The 26656-nt window shown below is 30.6% G+C and overlaps 1 protein-coding gene across 1 annotated transcript; it reads right to left on the bottom strand.

Moving 5' to 3' along the window:
* Nucleotides 1–7406: 7406 nt before the first annotated feature.
* LOC120129106 (protein GrpE-like) lies at nt 7407–10572 on the bottom strand. The gene is made up of 3 exons (XM_039146701.1): nt 10263–10572; nt 8188–8706; nt 7407–7864 (listed from the first exon to the last, which is right to left on the bottom strand). The coding sequence occupies exons 1-3, from the start codon at nt 10503–10505 to the stop codon at nt 7586–7588; spliced, it is 1041 nt and encodes a 346-aa protein (XP_039002632.1). The 5' UTR covers nt 10506–10572; the 3' UTR covers nt 7407–7585.
* Between the last annotated feature and the right edge of the window lie 16084 nt (nt 10573–26656).

Below are 26656 nucleotides of genomic sequence, written 5' to 3' on the forward strand. Positions count from 1 at the left end.
AACACGTAATATGATATTGAGATTTGTATTATCAAAATTCAATATACAAATGTGCCGTGTTAATTATATATTTGAATATTTTATTAGTCGTAATTTAAAAATATATATAAAAATAATTGAAATTATAGTCCATTAGAACAATGGATACAAGTGAGATACTTCGCACTTCATTGGACGTGAATATGTACATATTTCGTGGATGGTAGGATAGGGGTGAGAAAAAAATTGGATCCACGGTGTAAGGACAAACGGTTTTTTTCGCCCAATTTTATTTATTATTATTATTATTATTTTGGTAAAATAGAGCTTTCAGACTTTTAATTTGGGATCAATTTTTAATTTGGGATTTACGATATTTTCTATGGTACAGGGAAATTCGTCACCTTGAGGTGACGAGTTTCTGTGGATAATATTATTATATTTCGTGTACTATTTAATTAATTTATAAGGAACTCGACATCTTGAGGAGACGAGTTTTATTAAAATAATATTAGTTTTCAGTTATTTACTTAATTTGGAAATTGAAAATTAAATCGAAGCGGCTAATTCCTTTAAAATGATATTATTTAATTAATATTATTTTTTTAGTTTTTTTCATGGTTGTTTTCTTTTTAATATTATATTTAAAAAAGGAAGTCGTAATGCTAAGATTACATGATTTGAGTGATCATATTCGGTTGTTATTTTTATCTTCTTAATGTGAAGAGTTCGAACAGTCATACTGATATATGAATGAAAAGTTAAACATATTGTAATAGATTTTGTTTAAAAGAACAACAAACTATAAGCATCAAATTAAATCATTAAACATTATATTATGGATATAAAAACAACGTAAATAGGACTAACGTTACACACATTTTAAACGGTAAATAAAATCATAAACATATCAATATTCAATATGATGTTTAAATCTTCGTAATCAGTAGACTCGTCAAAAGTAATATAAAGTTATTCAATTCTTCATGTTTTTTCTTGTTGTCGTTCACGCACAAATTGAAACCATGCTTCTGAGTCTCCATCATTTATGTTTGTTTCTTCATCATTTGTCTGAGTTGGTGGGATGATCAAGTTGGAAGTAACATCCTCAACCATACGAGCAAGGTCGAGATCAACGAACTCTACAAACAAATCAACATTAGGCAAAGAATGATAGAAGTATGTCTTAATCATACATCATCCCTTAGATGAAACCTCGTACATGATAGTGAAAACCTATAGTATAACAAAGATATTTTTTTACTGCTTCCAAGTTGAACCCTTGTTTGTATATTGAACTTCAACTAGTCTAGTTGAATATTTTGTTCGAAACACATGGTTAAAGATTTGCAATAATAAAATACATTTGCACGAATAATTGTCATGCTCGCAAAAAAACTTAAGCTTTGGCAGTGAGACTGAAGTTTTTTTTAGATTTTTTAGCATTAATTATAGTGGCATCAATCCATAATACATTTGGTTATATTCCCGTCTTACTACAAGTTGTGGATAGCGAAAAGGAAAGCTATGACACTATTATACGTTGATTGGGATCAGTCGTACAATGAGCTTCCACATTTGTTGCACGTAATGAAATTCTTCATCCTAGGAACCATTTTTTGCTCTTATACTTATCCTGCGACCACGTTTGATGGACGTGTTATCCCAGGAAAAAGAGTTTCATAGGCTTGTTTTGGGCTTTGAAGTCATCCATTGAAGGTTTTTATTACTACAAACAAATAGTTCAAGTGGATGACATTCTTCTGTATGGTATATACAAACACGTCCTGATGATAATTTTTGTACAAGATGGTGACAGAAACATTTTTTTTTCATTGTCGTTGCCATTGTAAAAAAAGAGTCCGAAGAAACATGGAATTTCATTATGTCAAACTTGTACTTCCATGTTGTCACTCAAGATGGGGTTTGTATGATCTCAGACTGTTCACCTAAGTTGTTAGCCACAATTGCAAGACCATGAAGTAAGTGTTCGCCTCCCCATGTATTTCCGACATATTGCATACACCATATCGCTTTAAATGCTATGACGCGATTTAAGAATAAGAAGATCAAGAAAGAGATTACAACGTGTTTAACTTATTATTTTTTTTCCTTCATTTATTATTATACTTAAATCTAACTTTTTTCAGGATATGCTTTACTACAACCGAACCTTCGTGCAAGGTTGAAAAATATGAGAAAATATAGAGAAGTGGTTTATATAACTTTGCAGCTGAACACCTCGAGAAAAATGGTCACAAGCATATGGCGATCAGGGTCGATGTTACGATCATATGAAAACCAATCTTGTCGAACGTATCAATTCAGTGCTTAAAGGGACTAAACATCTTCTGGTGGTAAGTATTGTTCGGAAAACTTACTTTAGATTGGGTAAAGTATGGACAGACAAAGGTGCCCAAGTAGAGGCAATGCTCAACTAAGGTAGAAATTGGGCTCTATATCTGGAGAAAGCAATGAACAAAAATAAACATATACAACATCAATGTATGTTCATAATTTCACCATACTCGATTTCGATTACATTATCCAAGCACTTGTTCAACCACATGAGGGTGAGAATTCTGCCACTTACACTGGTAATCTAAATAGAAGATGGTGTAATTGCGGTCAATTTCAAGCCTTCAGATACCCATGCGCTCACATGGTTGATGCATGTATACATGTGAATGTAGACCAATACTCATGCTGATGATTGTTATAACTTGCATACTACGCACAACATATACAGTTTTAACTTTAAGTATCTCCTAAACGCTGCATATTTATAACACCTTTATCCTGTATACATCCTTATATACGAACTAGAGATGTCACATCAACTGTATGAAACATATACTATTCAAAATTCGTTAAAATTTTGTTTCGTTCATAAACTTGGTAATTATAATGAAAAACACTAAAAATATAAATATACTTATATTAAATTAAAATACTATTCAAATAAAAATTATAAAATACTACTTACCATACTTAATATTACTATATTTTAATTTATATTATAAAACCATATTTAAAGCATATATCAAAGCGTTTAAAACACTTATATTATACATGTCACTACATAAACAAAATACCAAAATAGATGTCCTTATTGATTTAAATAGTAGCTTGATTTTCTTGGGATTATGTTAATTTGCTCCCTACTTGGCAGCCTTTTCTTTTCATTTCCTTACGTGTGAACCGATTACACGTTAAGTATTTATTAAGTGAAACGTCATTAAAATAAAAATAAATCTAAACAAATATACTAAATATCATATAAAAAAACATGTATGTAGAAATAAATAAAATAATAGTTAAAATGCATAAAATTAAACTATTCAAAATAATTCACGTAAAACATGTAAGAGTAAATCAAGTATCCGAGTAACTCATACTTTTCGTAATCATATAAACTCGTAATAATTCATACTTGTAATTATACACAATGTTTTATAACCGATAATATTAGGTACGCGAGTCTTGTCAAGTGTGCGTGCTATATGCACATAAAAAGTGCCTCGTAGATCTAGTATTGCACTTGAAAGTGCCTCGTATTAATGCACTCGAAAATGCCTCATAGGATTGCACCATAGGTTCCATATATACATATATTATATAGTCACTCAACCTCATGATATGACATTTGTACCTCACACTCTCGAATATACACATTGGGTTTTTATTAAAATTATAACATTCACATGTAAATTCATTCGAACATATAACAAAAATAAAATATCAGAAGAGCATGTCTAGTGAAATTCATATTTAGAAACATCTAAACTCGGTATAATGAAATTATATAAAAATATAATTTCTAAGTACGTTTTTTTAAATATTTCTTTTAAATAACTTAGGTCGACTCATCGTAAGTCTTCCTCATCGTATAAATATATATAAAATAAGTTAAACACACTCACTTTTGCCTCATTAGTAAATATCAGTGTCGATTTTACTTTTACTCCGATCATTTGCATTTCTCTTTTTGTTCGGGTTGACTTTGGTTGCAATCCCGATCTATCCAAAATAAATTATCTGACAATGAAATTCAAAACATATGTCAGTACATATTAAGCATGTGTTCGAATAAATTCAAAATATAACAAATACATATTCAAATGCTAATTTCTAAATACTTCCTCCCTAGTCTTTGAAAATAATATTCCTTAACTTTAAACCACTTAACTTTCACAATTTATCAATTAGCTCCCAATTAAACATTTATTTATTTTCCACCCCTACATTTCGAAATTCTCCCAAAGCAATCCTTTCATGATCACCTTCATGCTAATTTAACCCTTACATTCACCATTCTTTCATAACTTCCAGCTTAGCACTTCAACTTTATATATTTGCATTTCCATCACTAATTATTTCCAATACCTTTCAAATTGATCTTCAATCTTACACCACTTTCCAAATTAGCCCAATTCCACGTTATAACAATAATTTCCAGCATTGTATATCAATTTTCAAAAGCTTACATCTTAATCTTTTAACTTTTCAAACCTTGCAAAATGGCCCCTAACAACTCAACCAAGATCTAGTTTATCCAAATCATCATTTCAAGCATACCAAATCATTTTAATACTCAATCTAACCCATAGAACATTTTTGTAAAATTTTCCAATAACTCCTCACTATGGCCGAAAATCACATATTAATCCCCTAATAATCTCCAATTTGTTTTCAAGCTTAATTCATCATCCAACCTTCATTTCTAATCATTTCCAACCATTCTAAATCAATTACACATCAAAATAAACCAAGAAAATTTTCCTCCTTAAAACTCATAGTGGCCGAATACCCATATAGGCCCCTCTAATTAGTTTTATTCATTTTCCTTGCTTGATTCTAATTCCACACTACTAACACTTTAATCCAACCTTATTTCATTGAACTTACATCTTCTCTTCATTCACCAAAATCACACTTTTCATCATTCAAGCATGAAACTATGAAATACTTATACCAATTTGTGGAGAAACTAGTGTAGATGATTTTTCTTATTTCATAATTTAGTCCTAAAACTCAATAAAATATATCAAAAATGGAAAAGAAAATTTTTACTCACCTTGCTATGTAGTTTCCGCCAGCTGATGAAGAAGAAATGAGAATTCTTGAAGTTTCATACACAATATCTCTTACTTCTTACTTTAAAAACCAATTAAAAATGAATAAAAAAATCAATTTGGCCCAAAAGTCAATATTACCCTTAATGAATCTTAAAATTTACCTTCATGCCATCCATTTGTCTCCAATTAAATGACCTTAAATAAATATAAAAATCCTATTTATCACTTTTCATCTTTTCCCTTCCAGTTTTCTAAAAATTTAATTTAGTCACTAAATTTCACTATTCTACTTTTACGTGAAAATTCCACAAAAATACACTAATCCACATCAAATTCCACTAATTAAAAATATCAATATAATATTTCTAACCACAAACTACATTCCTTCAATGTTTTGTAAGCTTTTGATTCGATTCGATTATCTGAATATTTTATCGAACTTTATCCTTTAATAGATTTTTATACAAACTCCAAATCAAAATTCTAAAACCCACTAAAATTCTATTTTTGGGTTGAACTACTCATTTACTGTCCAACATTTAACTTTAAAAAATTATATTTTTTTAGTCACTTTTATAAATTTATATTTTGGTCATTAAACTTTTAAAAAACTTACATTTTAGTTACTAGTCCAAAATTTAGGATATTACAATATTGGCCAACAACTATTTCTAAAGAATGGTTGTGCAATCCACAATTACAAAGGAAGTTAAGTGGTTGTCTAAAATCTAGTCGAATTCATACTAATAAGGATAATCCACAACGAGAGCAAGGCATGTCAAGGCTTTGTGGCTACTGTAGAGGTGAAGGTCACAATAGGATACATTGTCCACATCTTTCAAAATATTGATCGGACTGATAAAACCTTCGTAATTGTATTCTTATGTTGTCTGTTGGACTTGTTTTTGGATAATTTATCGAACTTGTTTTTGGATAATTTATCAATATCAATAACAATCTTTAACTTTTACTTTTCATATATCTTTCCACAATGATCTTTCGGAAATTTTCTGAAATATTATTCCCACATATGCATGATTTGGTTTTCATATAACTCTATGAGTTCTAACAGCTACCAATATCTACTTTTCAAATATTTCTAATCGGCTATCAACAACTACTTTTCAAATATTTCTAAACGACTATATATTTTTAAAAAATAATATTATTTTAACGAAGTTTGTCACCTTGAAGTGACATAGGGGTGTTCAAACAGGTAATTCGGTTAACCGACCGAACCGAATTACCCGAATTTCATTAACCGATTTTTTTCTAAAAAAAATAATCGAACCGAACTAATTGATCGGTTAAGCGAATTAACCGAATTAATCAAAATTTATAAATAATATATATTAAATATTAAATATTAAATATTTAATTTTTTTGGTTTATTCGATTAATTTGGCCGGTTAATTCAATAAAAATGAGTTCAAACACCCCTAAAGCTAAATAATATATATATATATATATATATATATAATATTAAATATTTAATAATTTTAGTTAATTCGGTTAATTAACCGATTTTGAACCGAATTAACCGAAACCTAAATTTGAAAAAACCCATTAACCGTTAACCGACCGATTAACGGACTGAAATTTCGGTTCGGTCAATTAATTTGGTTTTAACCGAACAATGAACACCCCTAACTTGACAAGTTCCAACTTTTTTTTTCAATTTCTAATTTAAGTAAATAACTGAAAATAGTATTATTTTAATAAAACTCGTATACTCGAGGTGATGAATTCCTCATAAATTAATTAAATAATATACACAAAATATAATAATATCATCTACAGGAACTCATCACCTCGATGTGACGAATTCTCCTTGTATTATAGAAAATATCGTATATCCCAAACTAAAAGTTTGACGCTCTATTTTGCAATTTTTTTTGGGCGGCCATATTGAAAGAAAAAAACAAAACAGGACAAACATAAGTATAATTTTGTATCCGTTTTATTCCCATTTGTCTGCATTATCTTATCCTTCCAATATATATAATAATAAACATATTTAAAAAAAATAATTTTGATAACATTTGTATTGCAAGTATTAATTGGTTTTTTGAAATTTTTGTATTTCGTGTTATATTTAAAGACATTGATGATTATTTATATTTAAATATTATATAAAAGTTATTTTTATTTTTTATATTTTATACTTCATAAAAATTAGTTATATTTATTTAATTGATACATATAAAATATATTATTATATAAAATGAATTGCAAGATGAGTATAACGGAGATTAAATAGATCTTGAGAGGAACAAAATAATTTTAATATCACAGATTGTAAAACGAGAATGATTTTAGATTTTGTACTTGACAACCCCATTGGAAGCATTCCAAGCAGAGATTGAAAGTGGTGATACATAAATTGCTCCCAATACATTACATTTCCTCATTTCATTGTAAATTACTCTTCAACAAAATGAAAACCAAAATTGAGTTCTAACAATGAAAGTAACGTTTAACACTGGGTTTCTTTAAACAAAACTGAATCCATCTTCTTTATATAGTCTTTAAGATGCCTCTGCAGATCCCGGGTTGGTCTTGGTAGTTTCACTGCTCCCAGCATCATTGTTTTCGACGGTTTCACTGCTCTTGGAGCTTTCACCAGCAAATACTTTAACCCTTTCTGACGAGTCTCCCTGTTCAGGCTTTGCACCTGGGCCAGCAGATACTTTAACCATCGATGGCCGCAACAGCCTGTCTCCGAGCTTGAACCCTTTCCGGAATTCTTGAAGAATGATACCTTCTTCAAATTCAGCAGAATCCTCACGCATAATCGCTTCATGCAACTTTACAAGAGAAGACACAATACAATTAGTAAGAAAATTGTCAAAACGTTGATAAGCAGTGCACGGAAAATCTAGTGTTCATATCAACATATCCAATCATAATACACGTAAACTCAACGAGTCAGCTTGAATCAATCAAGACTAGGTTTGCATTTACGTATCATGATTCACAAAAGCCCATCCAGTAAAATGAAGTCTGATTATCATAGCTCGCAAGTGCACAATTGAAAACGTTGATTTACTAAGAAATATTTAGTAAAATTTTTCATGCCTAGAAAAGGTTGGGAGAGCAAAGAGTATTTGTGTAACAAGTATTAACTCACCATTGGATCAAAGTGATTTCCCACATTTTTGACAGGTTCAACACCGAGTGAGCCCAAAATTTCCATAAACTGCTTGTAGATGCTCTGGTAGCTGTTATTGATCTTCTCTTCTCCCTCTGTCTCAACCTTAATTTGCGCTTTGGCTCGTTCAAAATTATCCAAAACAGGCAACAAATTTTCCAGAACCTCTCCCTGGGTATTACTTACTAATGAAAGGCGATCTCTCTCTGTTCTCTTACGAAAGTTGTCAAAGTCGGCACTAATCCTAAGAATCCGATCCTTCTCGATCGACAATTCTTCTGACAAAGAAGTTATTTTCTTTTCAAGTTCAACTTTCTCGTCTTCAATGGAATTTAAAAATTCTTCTATAGCGGCAACTTTCGACTCGTCATTACTAGCCAAAGCTTCTTTGTATGTTAGGAGCAATGATGGGATAGATGAAGATGGGATGTCTTCAGAATCACTACTCTCATCTCCAGTGGTGTCCTCTTCAACGTTGACAGCACCATCCAAAGAATCCTGTATATATATCCATCATGATGAAAAATGTGGCCACAAATATGTCTCTGACACAGCAATAAAAGATAACCACGTAAAGAAAATATTGAAATAAAATCAAACCATACGGAAATCTCTACATCCCTGAATAATTAACCTTATGCCAGTGATCACAAACAGTTCAATCAGGTTAAGGAACAGGATAAATCAACCCTAAAGAAATCATATCATGCAATAATAGTTGGAAATTTTCAAAGTCGAATAGTCAATCTGATCTTAGTACTTTGTCAGGAATGAGGATCATTTTTAGCATGCTGGGATACAAACTTGCCAGCAAGGCATAGAATGTGCTGTATTTTTAAGTTTTAACACTTCAAAATACAATTTCATCAAGGGGAGGGGGACGATAGAAGGGTTCAAGTACTGCACTTTTGGACACAAAAATAACAAAAGAATTGTTGAGTCGATGTGATTAAAACCCACTTTTTTATCATACCTCACTACAGAGCACCTCCAACAAGTGTCTGTTAGTAGGGGCAGTGTTGGTTCTCATTTAGACTAGCTAGTCACTACCACACATTAGCAAGTAAATATCGAGTCCAGAAAAGAGTAAAACCAAAGGACTTGGATAAATTATTTGTAACATAGCAACCTATAATTTCCAGAAATATCAAACCCAGAATAAACATTTTGTCATCAAAGTATTCAGAAGTCAAAACCATATCTTTTTAGAGATATTCATAGGTAGCTTTGGCTTTTGAAAGAGAGAACCATCAATTGTTACATAGTGTCAAATCACTAAACCTATGTTACTTTCATCAACAGAAAATAACCAACCACCGGATTAGACTAAATTTTAATTAAAAAAAATCCAATTCCAAGACGAATAGCATTGAACCAAATACAAAGTTTGATGTTGTCAATTCAGATTTACAGCTAGCTCATGAACATCACCATAGTTCTCGACCATCTTTCTGATCTTGGAGGCCTAAAATATAAAAAACCTCGAATTCATTGCTAGGTTTCATCCATTCTCCCCTTCCACTCAACACAAACGATTGCTTGTTCGTTAGAATTATCAAATAATTTGATTGGATTCTATTATCATTCTAGATTTATCCATCCTAATCCCAAAACCAATCAATACTTGACACTGGCAATATACACTAATAATAATAGAAAGCTAAGACAGCCAATATAAGGGAAAATATTTCCACAATTTATTTTACTTTCAAACTATGCCATCATGTCTACTTGAACATGGTGTCGGGAAAAAAATATTAAAAATTAACAAACAGTCGATGTAGAACAACTAGGATTCTATCTCGCAAGTCAACCAATAAAGAGAGAAGATTTTCGATAAGAATTCCTTTGATACATCTAAATTCTATAAACTATCAAGTCACAAAATTTTAGCTCATTTCCGACATTTCAACCATTCAATTCCAAAACCCAGAAATATTTTCGTCAAATTTACAAGAAAAAACTAAACCTAAAATGAAGGCCAAAGGAATCAAACCCATACACTTGAATCCGTAAAAGAAGTGCAACCTTGTTCAGAGAAAGTTAACAGTTACCTCAATTTGAGCTTCTTGTTGCGTCTCAGTGGTCTCGGTTTCACCGCCATTATTAGCAAAAGTAACCAACTTCACGAACCGAAGAGAAGGAGTGGATCTGAACCGGAGGACACCGGTTCTACGAGGAAATCTCTCTTTGAAGCAGACATTAAAGGGCTTTGGAGGGTTTAAGGAATTGGGTCTTAGAGATGGAGATAGAGAAGAAGGGCACTTAAACGGCGGCGTCTTGAGAAGAATAGCCATGGCAGGCAAATGAAAGAGTCTTTGAGATGGCAGAGAGTTGAAGAGAGAAGCGGAGGACGATGGGCAGGCAGACCGAGTGCCGAGTGTAAAGATAAACAGGATGGTGGGGATTGATTTTGACCGTTGGATGATTGTTTGGTATGCAGATCGGAGGGTGGTTGAATAACCGATGGAGAAAAGAAAAAGAAGAAACTTCTGGCGTAATCTACAATTAGTGCAGATATGAAATGATGTTAGTATAATATTATTTTAGACCTTATAATTAGTACCACATGAAGTGATTTAATATAATGTTATTTGTTTCTGATATTTTTATTCTATATATTATTTTTAATTGAATTAAGTTGAAATAATTTCTTTAAAAAAGTTGAAATAATTAATGTCAATTAATCCAAGTATTTAATAATATAATAAAACTTATTAAGTGTCTAAGTTGATTAATTGGCTATAATTTTCAATGAAAAAGATCAATTTTTTATATAATCAATTTTTTTTAAAAATAAATTATTACCATAATATTTTTAAATTTAATATCATTTAATTATTTTAAAAATATTCAAATATAATTTTTTAGACATACACTTATAAGATGAATGGGATTATTGACAAAATTTGAAATCTATAATGTCTGTTATAAGATCAAAACTAATGCAGGAATCATCCCATTTTCCAGATTTTGATGAATGCAAATATGCACAAAGCTTATCAACTGGAGAAAGCAATTGCCTTAAACAACAATACTTAATCCAAGTAGCATATAAAATAGTTGATGACACAAATAAGGGAATAAGATTTCCTAAACATTTGCAGAATATCCAAATCAAAATATATATCAGCAAATCCACTATGGAAGCTGTTCTCAACCTGGGGGCATTCTACTATCCTATCTCTCCTTACCCCATTACATATGGGAATAAGGGTAAGCCATTTTCTTTTCTCGGATCCAACAAAACTTACACTGGAGAACCCGCGCATATACCAATGACACCTCAAGTTCAGCTCCAAGAAAACCTTCATGGCATCGCTGAGATTTAGACGGTGCTTCAAGAGCCAATGGGAATAATCTCTTGATATCTGATGAACATCCAATTCCAAAGCAGCGCAAGCATGGTATGTCACTGCAAGATGTAAATCCCATTGATATCTCCAAAATACCTATGAGTCTCAAGCTGATGGTGCTCACTTGGTGTCAATGACATCAGCATCATCTGAAAACTTTCCTTCTCATCATTGAAATACAATGATTCGTTTCTGTAACTATTCCCAATGAAATCTCCCATTATAGAAAACTACATCACCAAGGCCATGCGATTACCTTTGACCTCGAAAACAAATTCGGATACTTTCCAATAATTCGTTTCAGACACATATAAATCCATCTCAAACATGTAAGGATTCTTCGACACTTCCTGAACAACAATGAGCTTATAATGAGGTGATTTCAGAGGATCAAAAGCCAAACTAACAAAAAACTTATTATCTTTAGGGTTTCTAGGAAAAGATAGCTTCTTAAATTTCTTCGTAGTCGGATTGCAGATTAAATAGCAAGAGACATTGTTGTTATTGTCCTCATCGTCACCATCAACAGTGACGGATTCAGAAATATTTTTCGGAGTGTGCACACATATATATTAATCACATAAAATTTTGATAAAGGGTGGACACAACTAAAATTCAGGGTGGATACACTCTTCACTACTAAAGTAACAATGATAAATTCCATCTCATATTTATAGATTTTGGTGTTTATTAGATTGTTGATACATGTCAAGATTTTAGATATCAATCTTACAAATGTTGATAATCTTTTATAGATAATTATGGATGTAATATCAAATATTAAAAATATCAACATTATTTTACGAATAATTTTATATATGTATTATTTTCATATTATTTTAGAATATTCTCAATATATATCTCGTAAATGATGATTATATATTTATATAGCGGCTTTCCAGCATTGGTATTTCTAATGATTAAAAGTGAAAAACTTTTATTTTAAAATAAATAAATAAATAAATAAATTGTACAAATTACTTTTATTTTGATACTATTAATTCTTCTCCATCGTTGCTTGCGATCGCACGCCGATAAAGCTTTTGTTTTCGTATTCGTTAGATATATGATATGCTTGACAATATATCTTAGGGCAGTCTCTCTATCTTAACTTGAGTTTATTCTCCTGCTTCCCCAGTAGGATGAGGCGACAATGTCGATCGTGTAATGAATTTAGAATTGACTTTGAAAAGTAAAAGTGCAATTTAAAATTTAATTGTTTGGGATTGTTGTTAAAAAGTAGGTTTGAAAAGATAAAATGTACATTATAGACATTATGTTGTAAACTAAAAATATATAATTTAAAATATATTTATACTTATTAATACTATGATATATGAAATATTTCAACTTAAATTATAATAAAAATATAAAAAAATATAAGATAACTCATTAATAATATTTTTATAAATAAAATATTTTATTAAGAAAAAATATATTATTAATATTTTTTAATATATGGATATAAAATTATTACGAAATAATAATTTAATTACTTGTTTTGACAAAAAAGAATATTACCAAAAAAATACATTAATACTCACAAAATTAAAGTAAATTTATTAAAGTGAATTTAACATTTGAATTCTAAGATAATATTTTAATCATTTCAATTCAACCACAATAACTCTTTTAAAATTTAAAATAAAATAATTTAGGGTTAACTACACGAATGATCACTTATATTTGTATTTTATCCATTTTTTGTCAATGGTTTCAAAAAACATAAAATATAGTCACTTTCATTTTTTATTTAATTAAAATATAGTCACTTTATTTTTATTTAATTAAGATGTGCGAGACAACTTGTTGTTAACAATTAATAGAATACGTGACGTGATGGTTGGTATAATCACACACTTTATCCATGTTATTTACATATTCTCTCAATTTAATCATACTTTTAAATAAATTTTAATATAAAATATATATTTTTAAATGAAAAATGTTTTTAAATTAAGTTAATAAAAAAAATATTTAATAAGTTAATATACAAAAAATATTATTAATTTAATTATTTATACACTAAGATGCAAAAATATATATATCATGTTGTCTAATTTAGACCAAACAATAATCTTGGCTTAAGGTTTGATTCATGTTTAGTTTCCTAAGTGACCAAGGTTTGAATCTTTCTTGCCCCAATTTGCTTTCCTTTGGTTTCTTTCAACAAAAGAGTGACACATTTCACTCTTTGATTGGTGGAAATAAATATTTAAAAATTAAAATTAGTCCTTCAATCGAATGGTGACACATGGCATGACATGTGACATCATTCGATTTGAGGATTAAATTTATTTTAATTTATTAAAAGTATGACTAAATTGAGAGAATATGTAAATAATAGATACCAAATGTATGATTATATCAAAATATTTAACTGTTATTAACGAAAGTTAACTCGGGGTGACACATTTTAATTAAATAAAAACGAAAGTGATCATATCTTATGTTTTTTGAAATCAGTGACCAAAAGTGGACAAAACACAAACATAAGTGATCATCCGTGTAATGAACCCAATAATTTAAATTATATATTTATACTTTTAACCATTCAAAAATATATATATATATATAATAAATAAATTCAAATGAAATTATTATTATATATGAAATATATATATTTAAACTATAATAAGAATATAAAAAATAAAAATAAAAATAAAATATAATTATAATAAAAATATATTTTATAATAACTCATTATTAATATTTTAATATATAAACCATGAGTTTTATTTACTTTTAAATAATTAAAATAAATTATTAAGTAATAGATTATTTTTTAAGGATGTTAATATTAAATTATTAAAATAAAAATGTAAATAAATAATTAAGTTGAGTCTATGCATTAGTAAGGGGTAAAATTATAATTGCTCTCAAAACGTAAAGTTAAAAATGAAAAACTATGAATCTTAGCTTTTTGTGGTTAATTTTCTACTATTATTTTTTTTATCCATTTGACATTAATTTTACGCTCGAGACAATTTTTTTTAATTAAGAGTTACTTTTAAAAAACCGCTCTAAAGTGATTTGCCATAAATATGTACAAAAAAGTCGGTTGGAAACTCAATTGCCCACAACTTTGCTTCTGGCTGCTCTTTAAACCCTATCATTGATTTTGTTGCTGCAATAAAATTTTATTAAGAGCAAAAAAAATTAGATATAATATAACATCAACACATATATATAATCATCAATATATCAAAATTATGTGTGGCAAAGAATTATATGTGCATTTATTTATTATAGATTTTTTTTTCCAAATATTATTATGGACAAACAAATGAAAAATGAGGTGGTCATAGAGGTAGCTAAGGTAAGAAAATAAATAAAGGAGTTGGTTATATATGGACAAGCAAATACATGATTTGATTTTCCTTTTAAGAAGTGGACTGGAATGAGTCTGGATCGGTTTGTAATTTATTTTTATTGTTTTAAACAATAATGTTTATATTAAATTTACAAATATTAAATAGATTAACTCAATTTAATCTGAATTGGAAAAAAAAACTTTAAAACCATCTTAGGCCCTGATCAAGTACACAGTTAAATTATTACAATAAAATCTTCCATGTGGTAGATGGATAAGTTGGTTATTATTATCATTTACTAGAGTTTATTTAAGCCCCTTCATCAGATATAAAGTAATTTCCCATAAATATGTACAAATAAGTCGTTTGGAAACTCAGTTGCCCACAACTTTGCTTTGGCCTGCTCTTTAAACCCATATTTATGTTACGGACATTCATCATTGATTTTGTTGCTGCAATAAAATTTTATCAAGAGAAAAAAACTAAATTATAATATATATAACATAAATTTCAATGTTATAGGAAAAATTAACAAATTTGGTTCGTCAGTGGTGAATAGTTATTTTTGTTTAAATTTTTCTATTAATCTAAGATAAATATAAAGTAATATTTATTTAAATATAACTCTTGATCTTTTGACACCGAACGCTTACACTCTTAACATTTATGTTAACAATAATTCATTTATCACCGAGATCATTTGGTTCACCGGTCACGAAGAATTATTTTTCTTTTTTAGATTAAATGGAGAATTAAAGCTGATGAGAAGATAATATCAACCAGTAGTTTCTATTGGAGGATGAGAGATATTTTTTTTCAGAAGAAAGGAGGAAGGAGGGAAAATCACCCATTTTTTAGATCTTGTTTAGGTTATAAATACCTTGATCGTTGGATGGTTGATACTAGACCTAAGATCATCATAATTTTCAGTAGACTGTTAATTTATATTGATGCGGCTGTTAAATTTTGAATAGGTACTAAAATAAACAAAAACTAAAGCTTTTAATGGTGAGGTACTTGTCGGAACCGTCTTTTGGGTGGATCCGGAATTGGGATTCAACTTAGGAAAATTGGGTTAGAGTCGCCACCGATCATTTATTTAAAATTAAATGGGTTGACCGGGTACCTTATTTCTTACATGATCTGCATCTTACTAGTGATATGTCGGATTCGGGAGTCGGTTACAGTCAAGGAAGGGTTAGCACCCATGAACTGCCCTTTCGGTACTACGTAATTTCCAGTTGTCTTTAATTAAGAAAGTTGTAAAAGGTAAAATAACGATTCGAGACTTACCACTTATTGATTTAAACACCCCTCAAAAAATAATGACATAAAAAAGACGAAAATGAATAAGGTAAAAAGAATAAATTAAAGGAAATAAGAATGAAGATAAAATAGAAAAAAAAACCAAATAAGCAAAATAACAAGAAGTAAAATAAGTAAATAAATGAAACAAGGAAGCTAAAGGTAACATATACATAAAGACAATGCAATATAAAGAATAAATAATAAAAAGACCAAAATAAAAAATGAATAAATAAAGAAAATAAATATGCATAAAAATGAAATGAAAAAAAATAAATAACTAAAAAAATGAAAGTAATAATAGCTAAAGAATAAAAAAAAATATGTATAATAATCAAATAAAATAATAAGTAAAAATATATATAATAAAAATGTACATAAGAAAAATATAATACAATAAAATACATGAAAAAATATAGCTAAATACATATAATGAGAAAATAATAATAAAAATATAATATAAATGGATAAAAGCCAAAATAGAGAAATATAGTAAATAAATAGAAAAAATATAATTAAATAATAATAATGATAGATATAGTATAAAATATATATATATATATATATATATATATATATAAATATATATATATATATAGTAATAATAAAATGAAAATATGTATATATATACAAAATAAGATAAAATAATATAATATAATTATTATAATAAAAATAAATAGAAATAAACAAAATATAAAAATAAGGTAACAATAAGCGTAACGGGTTAAATTGGAATGAAAACCAAAGTTGAGGGTCAAATTCGGGAGAAAATTAGCGTTAAAACTGTGGATTAGGGGGTAAAACGATAATTGTAAAAATGAGAGGGACCAAGAACGGGGTTAACCCATTAAATTTTGAAAACGCGCGGGTTAAGGGGGTTCATCGGGTTGATGCACGGATCCAACTCGGTTTAATGGGCCGAGTATATAAGCCATTTTGTTTTCTTAATTTTTCATTTCTCTCATTTGAAAACCAAATTCCCCATCCCCATCTTCATTTTCTCTCTCGGTGTTCTTCAAAAATGAATAACACCAACCCTGATTTTCAAAAAATAGCCATCGACCGCCCCCACGCCGCCTCACCACTGTCGTTGATCGGCGGCAAAAATTGTTTTTTTTTGTTTTTCAAAAGCTTTTCTTCTCCTCTCTACGAAAACCAACATATTTTCTTGAAAAAATAGGCCTCGGGGGTAGATCTTGCTTCGAAGTTTTGAAAAACTCCACCCCCAAAGTCATCGGCCGAAGGTTTTTTAGGTTGTAGTCGAACCAAATCTCAAGTAAAAGAAAGGAAAGCAACATGCATGGCGACGAACGAACGAACAAGGTAAAGAAAAACTACCTTTTATTTCCTTCCAAAAATGGTACAAAATGCTCCGAACTCTTACTAGTATTTTTTGTGTCTATTTGTGCGTAATCTCTCTGGTAAAAATTGTGTGTGCAAATATGTTGATTACAAGCTTATTTATAGTTTACAAAAGCTATTTTTAGTCCCAGATTCTCGGTGTTTTACTTGGACTTAAACGCTTGTTGTTTGTTTTAATTGGGTGTTCCACGTTGTTGCGTCTGTGGGTTGTTGCTGGGGGCGAGGAATTCGGGAAGACTTGGGTTGTTGGAGATGAGACATGAGGCTGTGGGAGAGGCACACGGGATGAGGAGTCCTCGGGTATGCGACGTCGTACGAGTGATGAGGGTTAGGGTTTCAGAAACCCTAACCTGCTTGGGTTCTTGGATGCTGGGTTGGGCCTTGCTGGGCCACGTGTAACGGTCCCAATCCTGTAAAAACAGAACATGAATTAGTACGTGTGCACCATGTAATTTGTGTTATTTAATTATAGTATGTAATATAACATGTATTTATAATATAATACATATATATTATATATTATAAATAATATCACATTAACATATACATGTCATGCACAAAGGAAAAAACGTATGTTATGCAACGTAAAATAATGTTAATCCATGGGACAAAATTTGGTGTCTTCGACTTAGATTAAATGAATTAGAGTCGCCACCGATCATTTATTTTAAAACAAATGGGTTGATCGGATACCCTATTTTTTACCTAATCTGCGTCTTTCCAAAGATGTGTCGGATTCGGGAGTCGGTTACAGTCAAGGAAGGGTTAGCACCCTTGAACTGCCCTTTCGGTACTACGCAATTTCCAGTTGTCTTAAATTAAGAAAATTGTAATTTAAATTAAAAGGTAAAAATACGATCTCAATTACTTACCTTAGATAGTTTTAAATATGTACCCTTAAGAGAGTCAAGAAACGTGTTAGATAAAAAATATGAAAATAAATATAATAAAGAAAATAAAAACGACCGAAATAAAGGAATAAAAAAAGGAGTAAAAATAAAAATGAATACGATAAGAAAAATAAAATGAAGAAAAAAAGAATAATGATAATAATATGTACATAATAAACAAGTAAATAAAAAAAAAGAAGAAAATACAAATAAATAAAACAAATGTAAAGAAGATAAAAAAATAAAGATAAGGAATAAAAATAAAAATGAAATAGAGGGGAAAAATAAAAAAGGGTACATAGAAATAAATAAAATAGAATAATAATAATAATAATAAAAACAGTAAGTACAAAGTAATTAAAGAAAATAAAAATAGAAGGGTATAAGAATAATAAATAAAATATATGTATATATGTAATAATAAATATAATATTTGCAACAAAAAAATAAATGGAAAAAATGTATATATATATATATATATATATATATATATATATATATATATATATATATAATACATATAGATAAATAATAGAGAGAAAAAATAATAATGGTAGGGAAATGAAATAATAAATAAAAATATAATGAATGCATATAAATAAAATGTTTTAAAAAATAATAATAAATTAAAAAAAAACAAAATAAAACATATAAAATATAATAATAATAATGAAGTATATATAATAATAATAGTAAGAAAAAAATAAAATATAAAAAAATTGAATTTTTTAAAGCTCTTCTCCTCCTCTTTCCAAATGTCCGAACGATTTTCACAAAATAGCCTCGGGTTCTGTAGATCTAAAAAGTTAGTTTCGAAGAAAAAAACTCCCTCCAATCATCGGCTTTTTGAGATTTTGTGGTTTTACAAATCGAAAGCAAGAAACAAACGACACATGCAAACCTAACAACCGAAAAAGGTAAGGCTTTTTACCTTTGTTGCCTTCGAAACTTAAAAAAATGCTTTGATTGCTCCAAATTTTCTGTTCGTGTTTCGTCTATAAATTGTGTGTCACAATAGTGAGTTACAATGGCTATTTATATTGCTTATGGATCATATTTTTAGGAGTTTGAATCATAGTAAAACTTTATCATACTTTTAGGAGTTTGAATCATAGTAAAACTCTATCATATTTTTAGGAGTTTGAATCCTAGTAAAACTCTAACGTTATGTTTGTTTTCTAAATCCCACTAAATCAGGGTTGTTGAAAGTGTTGTACCCGGGTGAAAATGTGTGTTGACAGCTGCCTCTCTTTGCCCATAGTCGTGTAACGAGGATAGTGCAAAGATTAAAAGACACGCTTTTCATTCGGTGAAGTTAAAATATGACTCTGATGTTTCAATAACTCCCTGTCGAATTGAGTTGTGGATGACTCCTCCATCGTGAGGTCGAGTTGAACTGGAAGCTTCTGAGCACGATATCATTCATCGTGAAGTTGAAATCGAACTCAAAGCTCTTGGCGAGTGGCCTTTGAATCATCTTCTGGCTCAAGATACTTCGTTGTGAAGGTGCAACTTGACCTGAAGATTTTGGTGTTGATGTGTTATAGATGACTCATTTTTCGTGAAGTTGGGTCAATCTGTTTCTGAAGTTGGAATCGTATATGACCCCTTCGTCGTGAAGTTGAGCCTGGGTATTGGATGTCCTTTGTCGTGAAGTTGAAATCCAATGTATGTTGCGCTGTTCCGAAGCCAATATCCTTCGCTGTGAAGTTGAAATTGACTCTGAAACTGGAAAGTTTGTTGACATACACTCTTTCGTTGAGTTGGATATCTTTTGTCGTGAAGTTGAAATCCAATCTAGAGGATATGGATGCTACTTGTGTGCACGATTCCCATCGTCGTGAAGTTGAAACTACGGGTGGCCCATTCGTTGTGAAGTTGAGCCTGAAATTGGATATCATTCATCGTAAAGTTGAAATCCAAGTAAGTTGTATTGTTTTGAGTCCAATATCCTCCGCCGTGAAGTTGAAATTGGCTCTGAAACTGGGAAGCCCCTTCGTCGTGAAGTTGAGCCTCAAATGGCACAATATCCTCCATCGTGGAGTTGAAATCGTGGATGTGTGGGTACGATATCCTCCGTCGTGGAGTTGAAATCGTGGATGGCCCCTTCGCGTGAAGTTAGGCCTTGACTTGAATATCCTTCATCGTGAAGTTGAAATTCAAGTATTGTATGTTGCGGGTGGACACGATTCCCTTCGCCGTGAAGTTGAAACTGTGGATGACCCTTTCGTTGTGAAGTTTGGCTTCAAGTTAGATATCATTTGTCGTGAAGTTGAAATCTGTTATCTAGCAAATTGTGTCGCTTCGAGTTCAATATCCTTCGCTGTGAAGTTGAAATTGACTCTGAATGAAACTGAAAAGTTGTTTATTGACAGTCAGTCGCCTCTTCGCTGTGAAGTTGAGCTTGTTTTGTCCCGAGTCCAATATCCTTCGTTGCAAAGTTAAAATTGACTCTGAATGAAACTGAAAAGTTGTTTGTTGACAGTCAGTCGCCCCTTCGCTGTGAAGTTGAGCTTGTGTTGTCTCGAGTCCAATATCCTTCGCTGTGAAGTTGAAATTGACTCTGAATGAAACTGAAAAGTTGTTTGTTGATAGTCAGTCGCCCCTTCGCTGTGAAGTTGAGATTGTGTTGTCTCGAGTCTAATATCCTTCGTTGTGAAGTTGAAATTGGGTCTGAATGAAACTGAAAAGTTGTTTGTTGACAGTCAGTCGCCCATTCGCTGTGAAGTTGAGCTTGTGTTGTCTCGAGTTCAATATCATTCACTGTGAAGTTGAAATTGACTCTGAATGAAACTAAAAAGTTATTTGTTGACCGTCAGTCGCCCCTTCGCTGTGAAGTTGAGCAACCACCATCAATTTTCGAATGCACTTTTGAATCAATTATCTTTCATCTTGAAGTTGAAATTTGACTCTAAAAGTTGTAAAAAAAAGTATGTATGCTAAAAATGATAAATGTTATGCTCTTAAGTATGTCTAAGATGCATGCAACATGAATTAATTCTGTGGAGCCTCATTTTTGTCTACTGGTCTTGTCCTTGGAATCGACCATGCCCCTTTTATTCTTATCTTGATGTCTCAAATTCTATCTAGTCTTTCGAACTGATTGTTTTGTGAAATGCTTGAAATTTGGCATTGTTCGTTATTTCTTCAAAGGAGGCAAAATGAACCTTAGCACATTCTAGGACCTTTCATATTTGATATTGTCCTGTTAGAAAATGTTTTTCTCATTTCTCTTATTTTAGGAGGGAAAAAGATATAAGAATAAAAATTCTGTAAAACATTGCTCCCAAATTCAGGCTTGCAATCAAATCGAATCAAATCATAAATATGAGTTCAAAGAATATCAAAGGAATCAATAGCTCTTTTAATGCTTTCAGAGTTATAGCTCTTTTACAAATATTCAAGTGGATGAGTTGGCTTTAGGTTGACCTAAGGTTTCATCCATAAAAAATGTCATTTTTTCGATCATTGCAGCATGCTTTTTCTTTAGTTTGGTATTTTAATTGGATGCAGACAAAATGATGCAACTAGCATTGTCAATTACTAGACCCTCTATTTTGGTTCTCTGAAATCTTTCATTTGTTCAAGTTCTATAAGCTCCTCTAACAAAGGTAGTGCAGAAATATCGGTCTAAAACTGAAATTCTTGAGTGCTCGTGTGAAATTGACTATAACAGGTGTTTTTTAACTCCCTTAGTCCATTTTTACCGAATATTTCTTGCTTAGATAAATTTGGATTTAATTTGTCGTTATCTGGCTAGTTGAATCCATAAAACCGGAGTGTTTAACCAATTGCTTTAGAGGGACAACTTAACATTATAATCAGTTTTATCAAGTTAATTGAAGGGTTCATCTCATCACACAGTCTTCGGTCTGACAATAGCAGTAGAGCAAACACCGAATTACCAAGTGTTCGAGTAATGTCATGGTTTGAATGTAATCTACTCATAAGGCCAGGGCTTTCAAGTTTCTTCTATAACCAATTGCCTTAATGGAATAGCTCAACTTTACGGATTTAATTTCTTAAGATTGTCAAGAAGAACCTGTTATAGTCTAGGTGCTGTCGAAAGTCAAAAATTTCATCTTTAGAGTTTAATTTTCAAGCAACTGACCTAAACTAGATTCACTTACTTACAGATCATTATCATCACCGAACGTCTTAAACAAAAAGTATAATAATGTCATATACAAAAGATGCCCCATGTTGTCCGCACCTATACACACCTAAATACCAAGCCACTTGTTTATACCCTGATGGGAGAAGAAGGCTATATCAGTTCTTGTAAGGGAAAGGTATGGTGTTCAGGTTTTTCGGGGTAAAGTCCTTGTTTTGTCACTTTTAATCGTGTTACTTTGTCAAAGATCTATGAATCCAATCATTTACAAAGTTTTTAATTCAGTTGATATTCAAAGAATTTCAAGTCTGCAAATTTGATTCATTGCTCGTCGTCTTTAAAGTAACAAAAATTTATTTAAAGGTTCAAAAAGAAAAGTTCAAAAACAAGTTACACCCAAAATATGAGAAAGTTCAAAAATGAATTCAAACAGGATGCCGCAAATGATGAAATGAAATGATCTTCTTCCTTATTTGGATGCCCTGAATTGTTGAAGTTGATCTAATTCTTGTTACGTATCTTCTGCACGATTCTCTTGAATGCGTAGCAGTTCTCATTTGTGTGCCCCGAGACACTGTCGTGATATTCGCAATGGGCACTCTCATCATATCACTTGGAGTATGGGGGCTTCATGGGTTCCACCAGATATGGTGACACTCGTGGGTGTCAAAAAGTTGTTGGTGACACTCTTTTGTAGGTCATGAGAGCATGATCGAAATGTTCCCATTTTTTATGAGACATGTGAATATAGAAAAAAAAAGAGAAAAATAATGCGAAATATGAAGGAATGCATGATGCATGCAATGTTCGAGGCATTGATCCAAAAACATGTCTGTTATTATAAATAATCCTTATTGGGGACAAAAGTGTTTTATCTTTTAAGAGACAAAAATATCCTGACAGCTTCTGACATGTTAACTAGTCTTCTGCTTTCGTCTGTCACCGGTTGAATAACATGTCGAACCGCTCTGGCTTCTCTGGACGAACCGTGCAAATGTTGAGTTGCTTTTTGTACTAACCCAAGTAGTCTCGAATGACTGCATCTCTGGCATTTATCTTTTGTTGAATATGGTCCCAACGAATACGTCATTGGAGCCCTCAATTGATAGGAACTATGTGAAGTTCATTTGTCTGTTTCTTGAATTCGTCAGCAATGGTCTCCAATTTCAGCTATCGTTTTGCCATTGTCATCTTTGAAGGGACTCCTAAGATCAGTAACCTTCATCTTGCCCCTGCAACCTCTGTCAATCAGTTCTTCAAAGATAGACTTTCATTGTGCTTGATGTAGACCCGGTTCATTATGAGTCCTTTATAATGCAACAGAGTGATATACTCTTCAATTGTGGGCACCACGTCTTCTGGATTGAATGTGACACATAGCCGCCTTGTAGAGTATCCTCTGCATTTTCATCTCTTGTATTACAACTACTTTGTCCATTAATGCAAATTATTTATGTTTAACAAACACGTTTTAATGGATCAACGCCCCTTTTGAATGATGCAAGTAACGAAAATAAAATGAAAGAGAACAAAAATGAAAAGAGTTAGTGAGGTAAGGATAAAAATCAAAACAATAATGAAAACAAAAGTCTTACCCCACATGATATCTACCCCACATGCTTATTGTTCCTACCCGGACATGATCTCTATCCCGCATGCTAATTTCAAACAAATCCTAACCACATAGTTGTCTAGTTCACATGTTTTGAACAGAAAATAAAGCAGGAAATAAAATCAAAGCAACCTAGGGTTTGGAATGAGGTTTTGGGGTGGGCTCTAATTCTCTGTCGTCTCCCAGTTTAGGTTCTAAAAAGGTACTCGAGTTCTCCTTGCTGGTGCCCCCTTGGGCTTGCCAGACCCTTAGTCCTAAGCCCATTACAAGCTTATGTGGACTAAGTTAAACTCGAGAGGAAACATTCCCTCATGCCTATGCGATGAATAAATTCACACGAAGACATAAGGTATATGAATCCCGAAGGCTACTTGCTAGGCCCGTACGGTGAATAAATTCACACGAAGGCGTTGCTTTTACCCCCACTTAAATAGGGTTTAGAGCTCAGGTATAGAGCCTGAGATGAAAAACTTTTCAAAAATCTGAAATAAAAAAAATCAGTACAACTATTTATTTGAAAAATAATCAAAGGTAGATAATTGAAATCGAATAAATAAATTAAAATTAAAATTTACTATTCGCATAAAAAGACAACCGAAAATTAATTCTGGCCTGACTCACTTACATGTCCCCAATGGAGTCGCCAAGCTGTCGGAGCCGTCTTTCGGTTGGGCTCGGGAATTGGGCTTCAACTTGGATTAAACGAATTAGAGTCGTCACCGATCATTTATTTTAAAACAAATGGGTTGATCGGATACCCTATTCTTAACTGATCTGCGTCTTTCCAAAGATGTGTCGGATTCGGGAGTCGGTTACAGTCAAGGAAGGGTTAGCACCCTTGAACTGCCCTTTCGGTACTACGCAATTTCTAGTTGTCTTAAATTAAGAAAATTGTAATTTAAAATTAAAAGGTAAAAATACGATCTCAATTACTTACCTTAGATAGTTTTAAAGATGTACCCTTAAGAGAGTCAAGAAACTTGTTAGATAAAAAAATGAAAATAAATAGAATAAAGAAAATAAAAACGACCGAAATAAAGGAATAAAAAAAGGAGTAAAGATAAAAATGAATACGATAAGAAAAATAAAATGAAGAAAAAAATAATAATAATGATAATAATATGTACATAATAAACAAGTAAATAAAAAGGAGAAGAAAATACAAATAAATAAAACAAATGTAAAAAAGATAAAAAAAAATAAAGATAAGGAATAAAAATAAAAATGAAATAAAGGGGAAAAATAAAAAAGGGTAAATAGAAATAAATAAAATAGAATAATAATAATAATAATAATAATAATACTAATAATAATAAAAACAGTAAGTACAGAGTAATCAAAGAAAATAAAAATAGAAGGGTATAAGAATAATAAATAAAATATATGTATATATGTAATAATAAATATAATATTTGCAACAAATAAAAAATAAATGGAAAAAATGTATATATATATATAATACGTATAGATAAATAATAGAGAGAAATAAATAATAATGGTAGGGAAATGAAATAAAATAAGATAAAAAATATAATGAATATGCATATAAATAAAATGTTTTTAAAAAATAATAATAAATTAAAAAAAGATAAAACAAAATAAAACATATAAAATATAATAATAATAATGAAGTATATATAATAATAATAGTAAGAAAAAATAAAATATAAAAAAATAAATTTTTTAAAGCTCTTCCCCTCCTCTTTCCAAATGTCCGAACGATTTTCACAAAATAGCCTTAGGGTTCCGTAGATCTAAAAAGTTAGTTTCGAAAAAAAAAATCTCTAGTCATCGGCCTTTTGAGTTTTTATGGTTTTACAAATCGAAAGCAAGAAACAAACGACACATGCAAGCCTAACAACCGAAAAAGGTAAGGCTTTTTACCTTTGTTGCCTTCGAAATTTAAAAAAAATGCTTTGATTGCTCTAAATTTTCTGTTTGTATTTAGTCTATAAATTGTGTGTACCCGGATCCTATTTATATTGCTTATAGATCTTATTTATGATGCTTTGATGGCTATTTATATTGCTTATGGATCATATTTTTAAGAGTTTGAATCATAGTAAAACTCTATCATATTTTTAGGAGTTTGAATCCTAGTAAAACTCTAACGTTATGTTTGTTTTTTAAATCCCATTAAATTGGGGTTGTTGAGAGTGTTGTACTCGGATGAAAATGTGTATTGACAATACTAAAATAAAATAAAAACTAAATTTTAGGTATGATTTAAAAAAAACTAAATGTTTAGGTACTAAAATGAATCAAAACTAATAGTTTAAGTACTAAACATGTAATTTTCCCAAAAATAATCATTAACTAACACTTAAAAAATATTCAAAAACCAGTGGAGCTAAAGCTCGAATGATAACAATTAACAACATAACAATTAATATTTAATCATAATTTACGAATAAGGGATCACATTAATGGTGGAAATATATCCCCTACATTATATGCCACCATCATGGTTATGGCCACTATTGAAAGCTCCATAA

This window comes from Hibiscus syriacus, unplaced genomic scaffold, assembly GCF_006381635.1.
Source record: "Hibiscus syriacus cultivar Baekdansim isolate YM2019G1 unplaced genomic scaffold, ASM638163v2 tig00110483_pilon, whole genome shotgun sequence".
Taxonomy (NCBI): Eukaryota; Viridiplantae; Streptophyta; class Magnoliopsida; order Malvales; family Malvaceae; genus Hibiscus; species Hibiscus syriacus.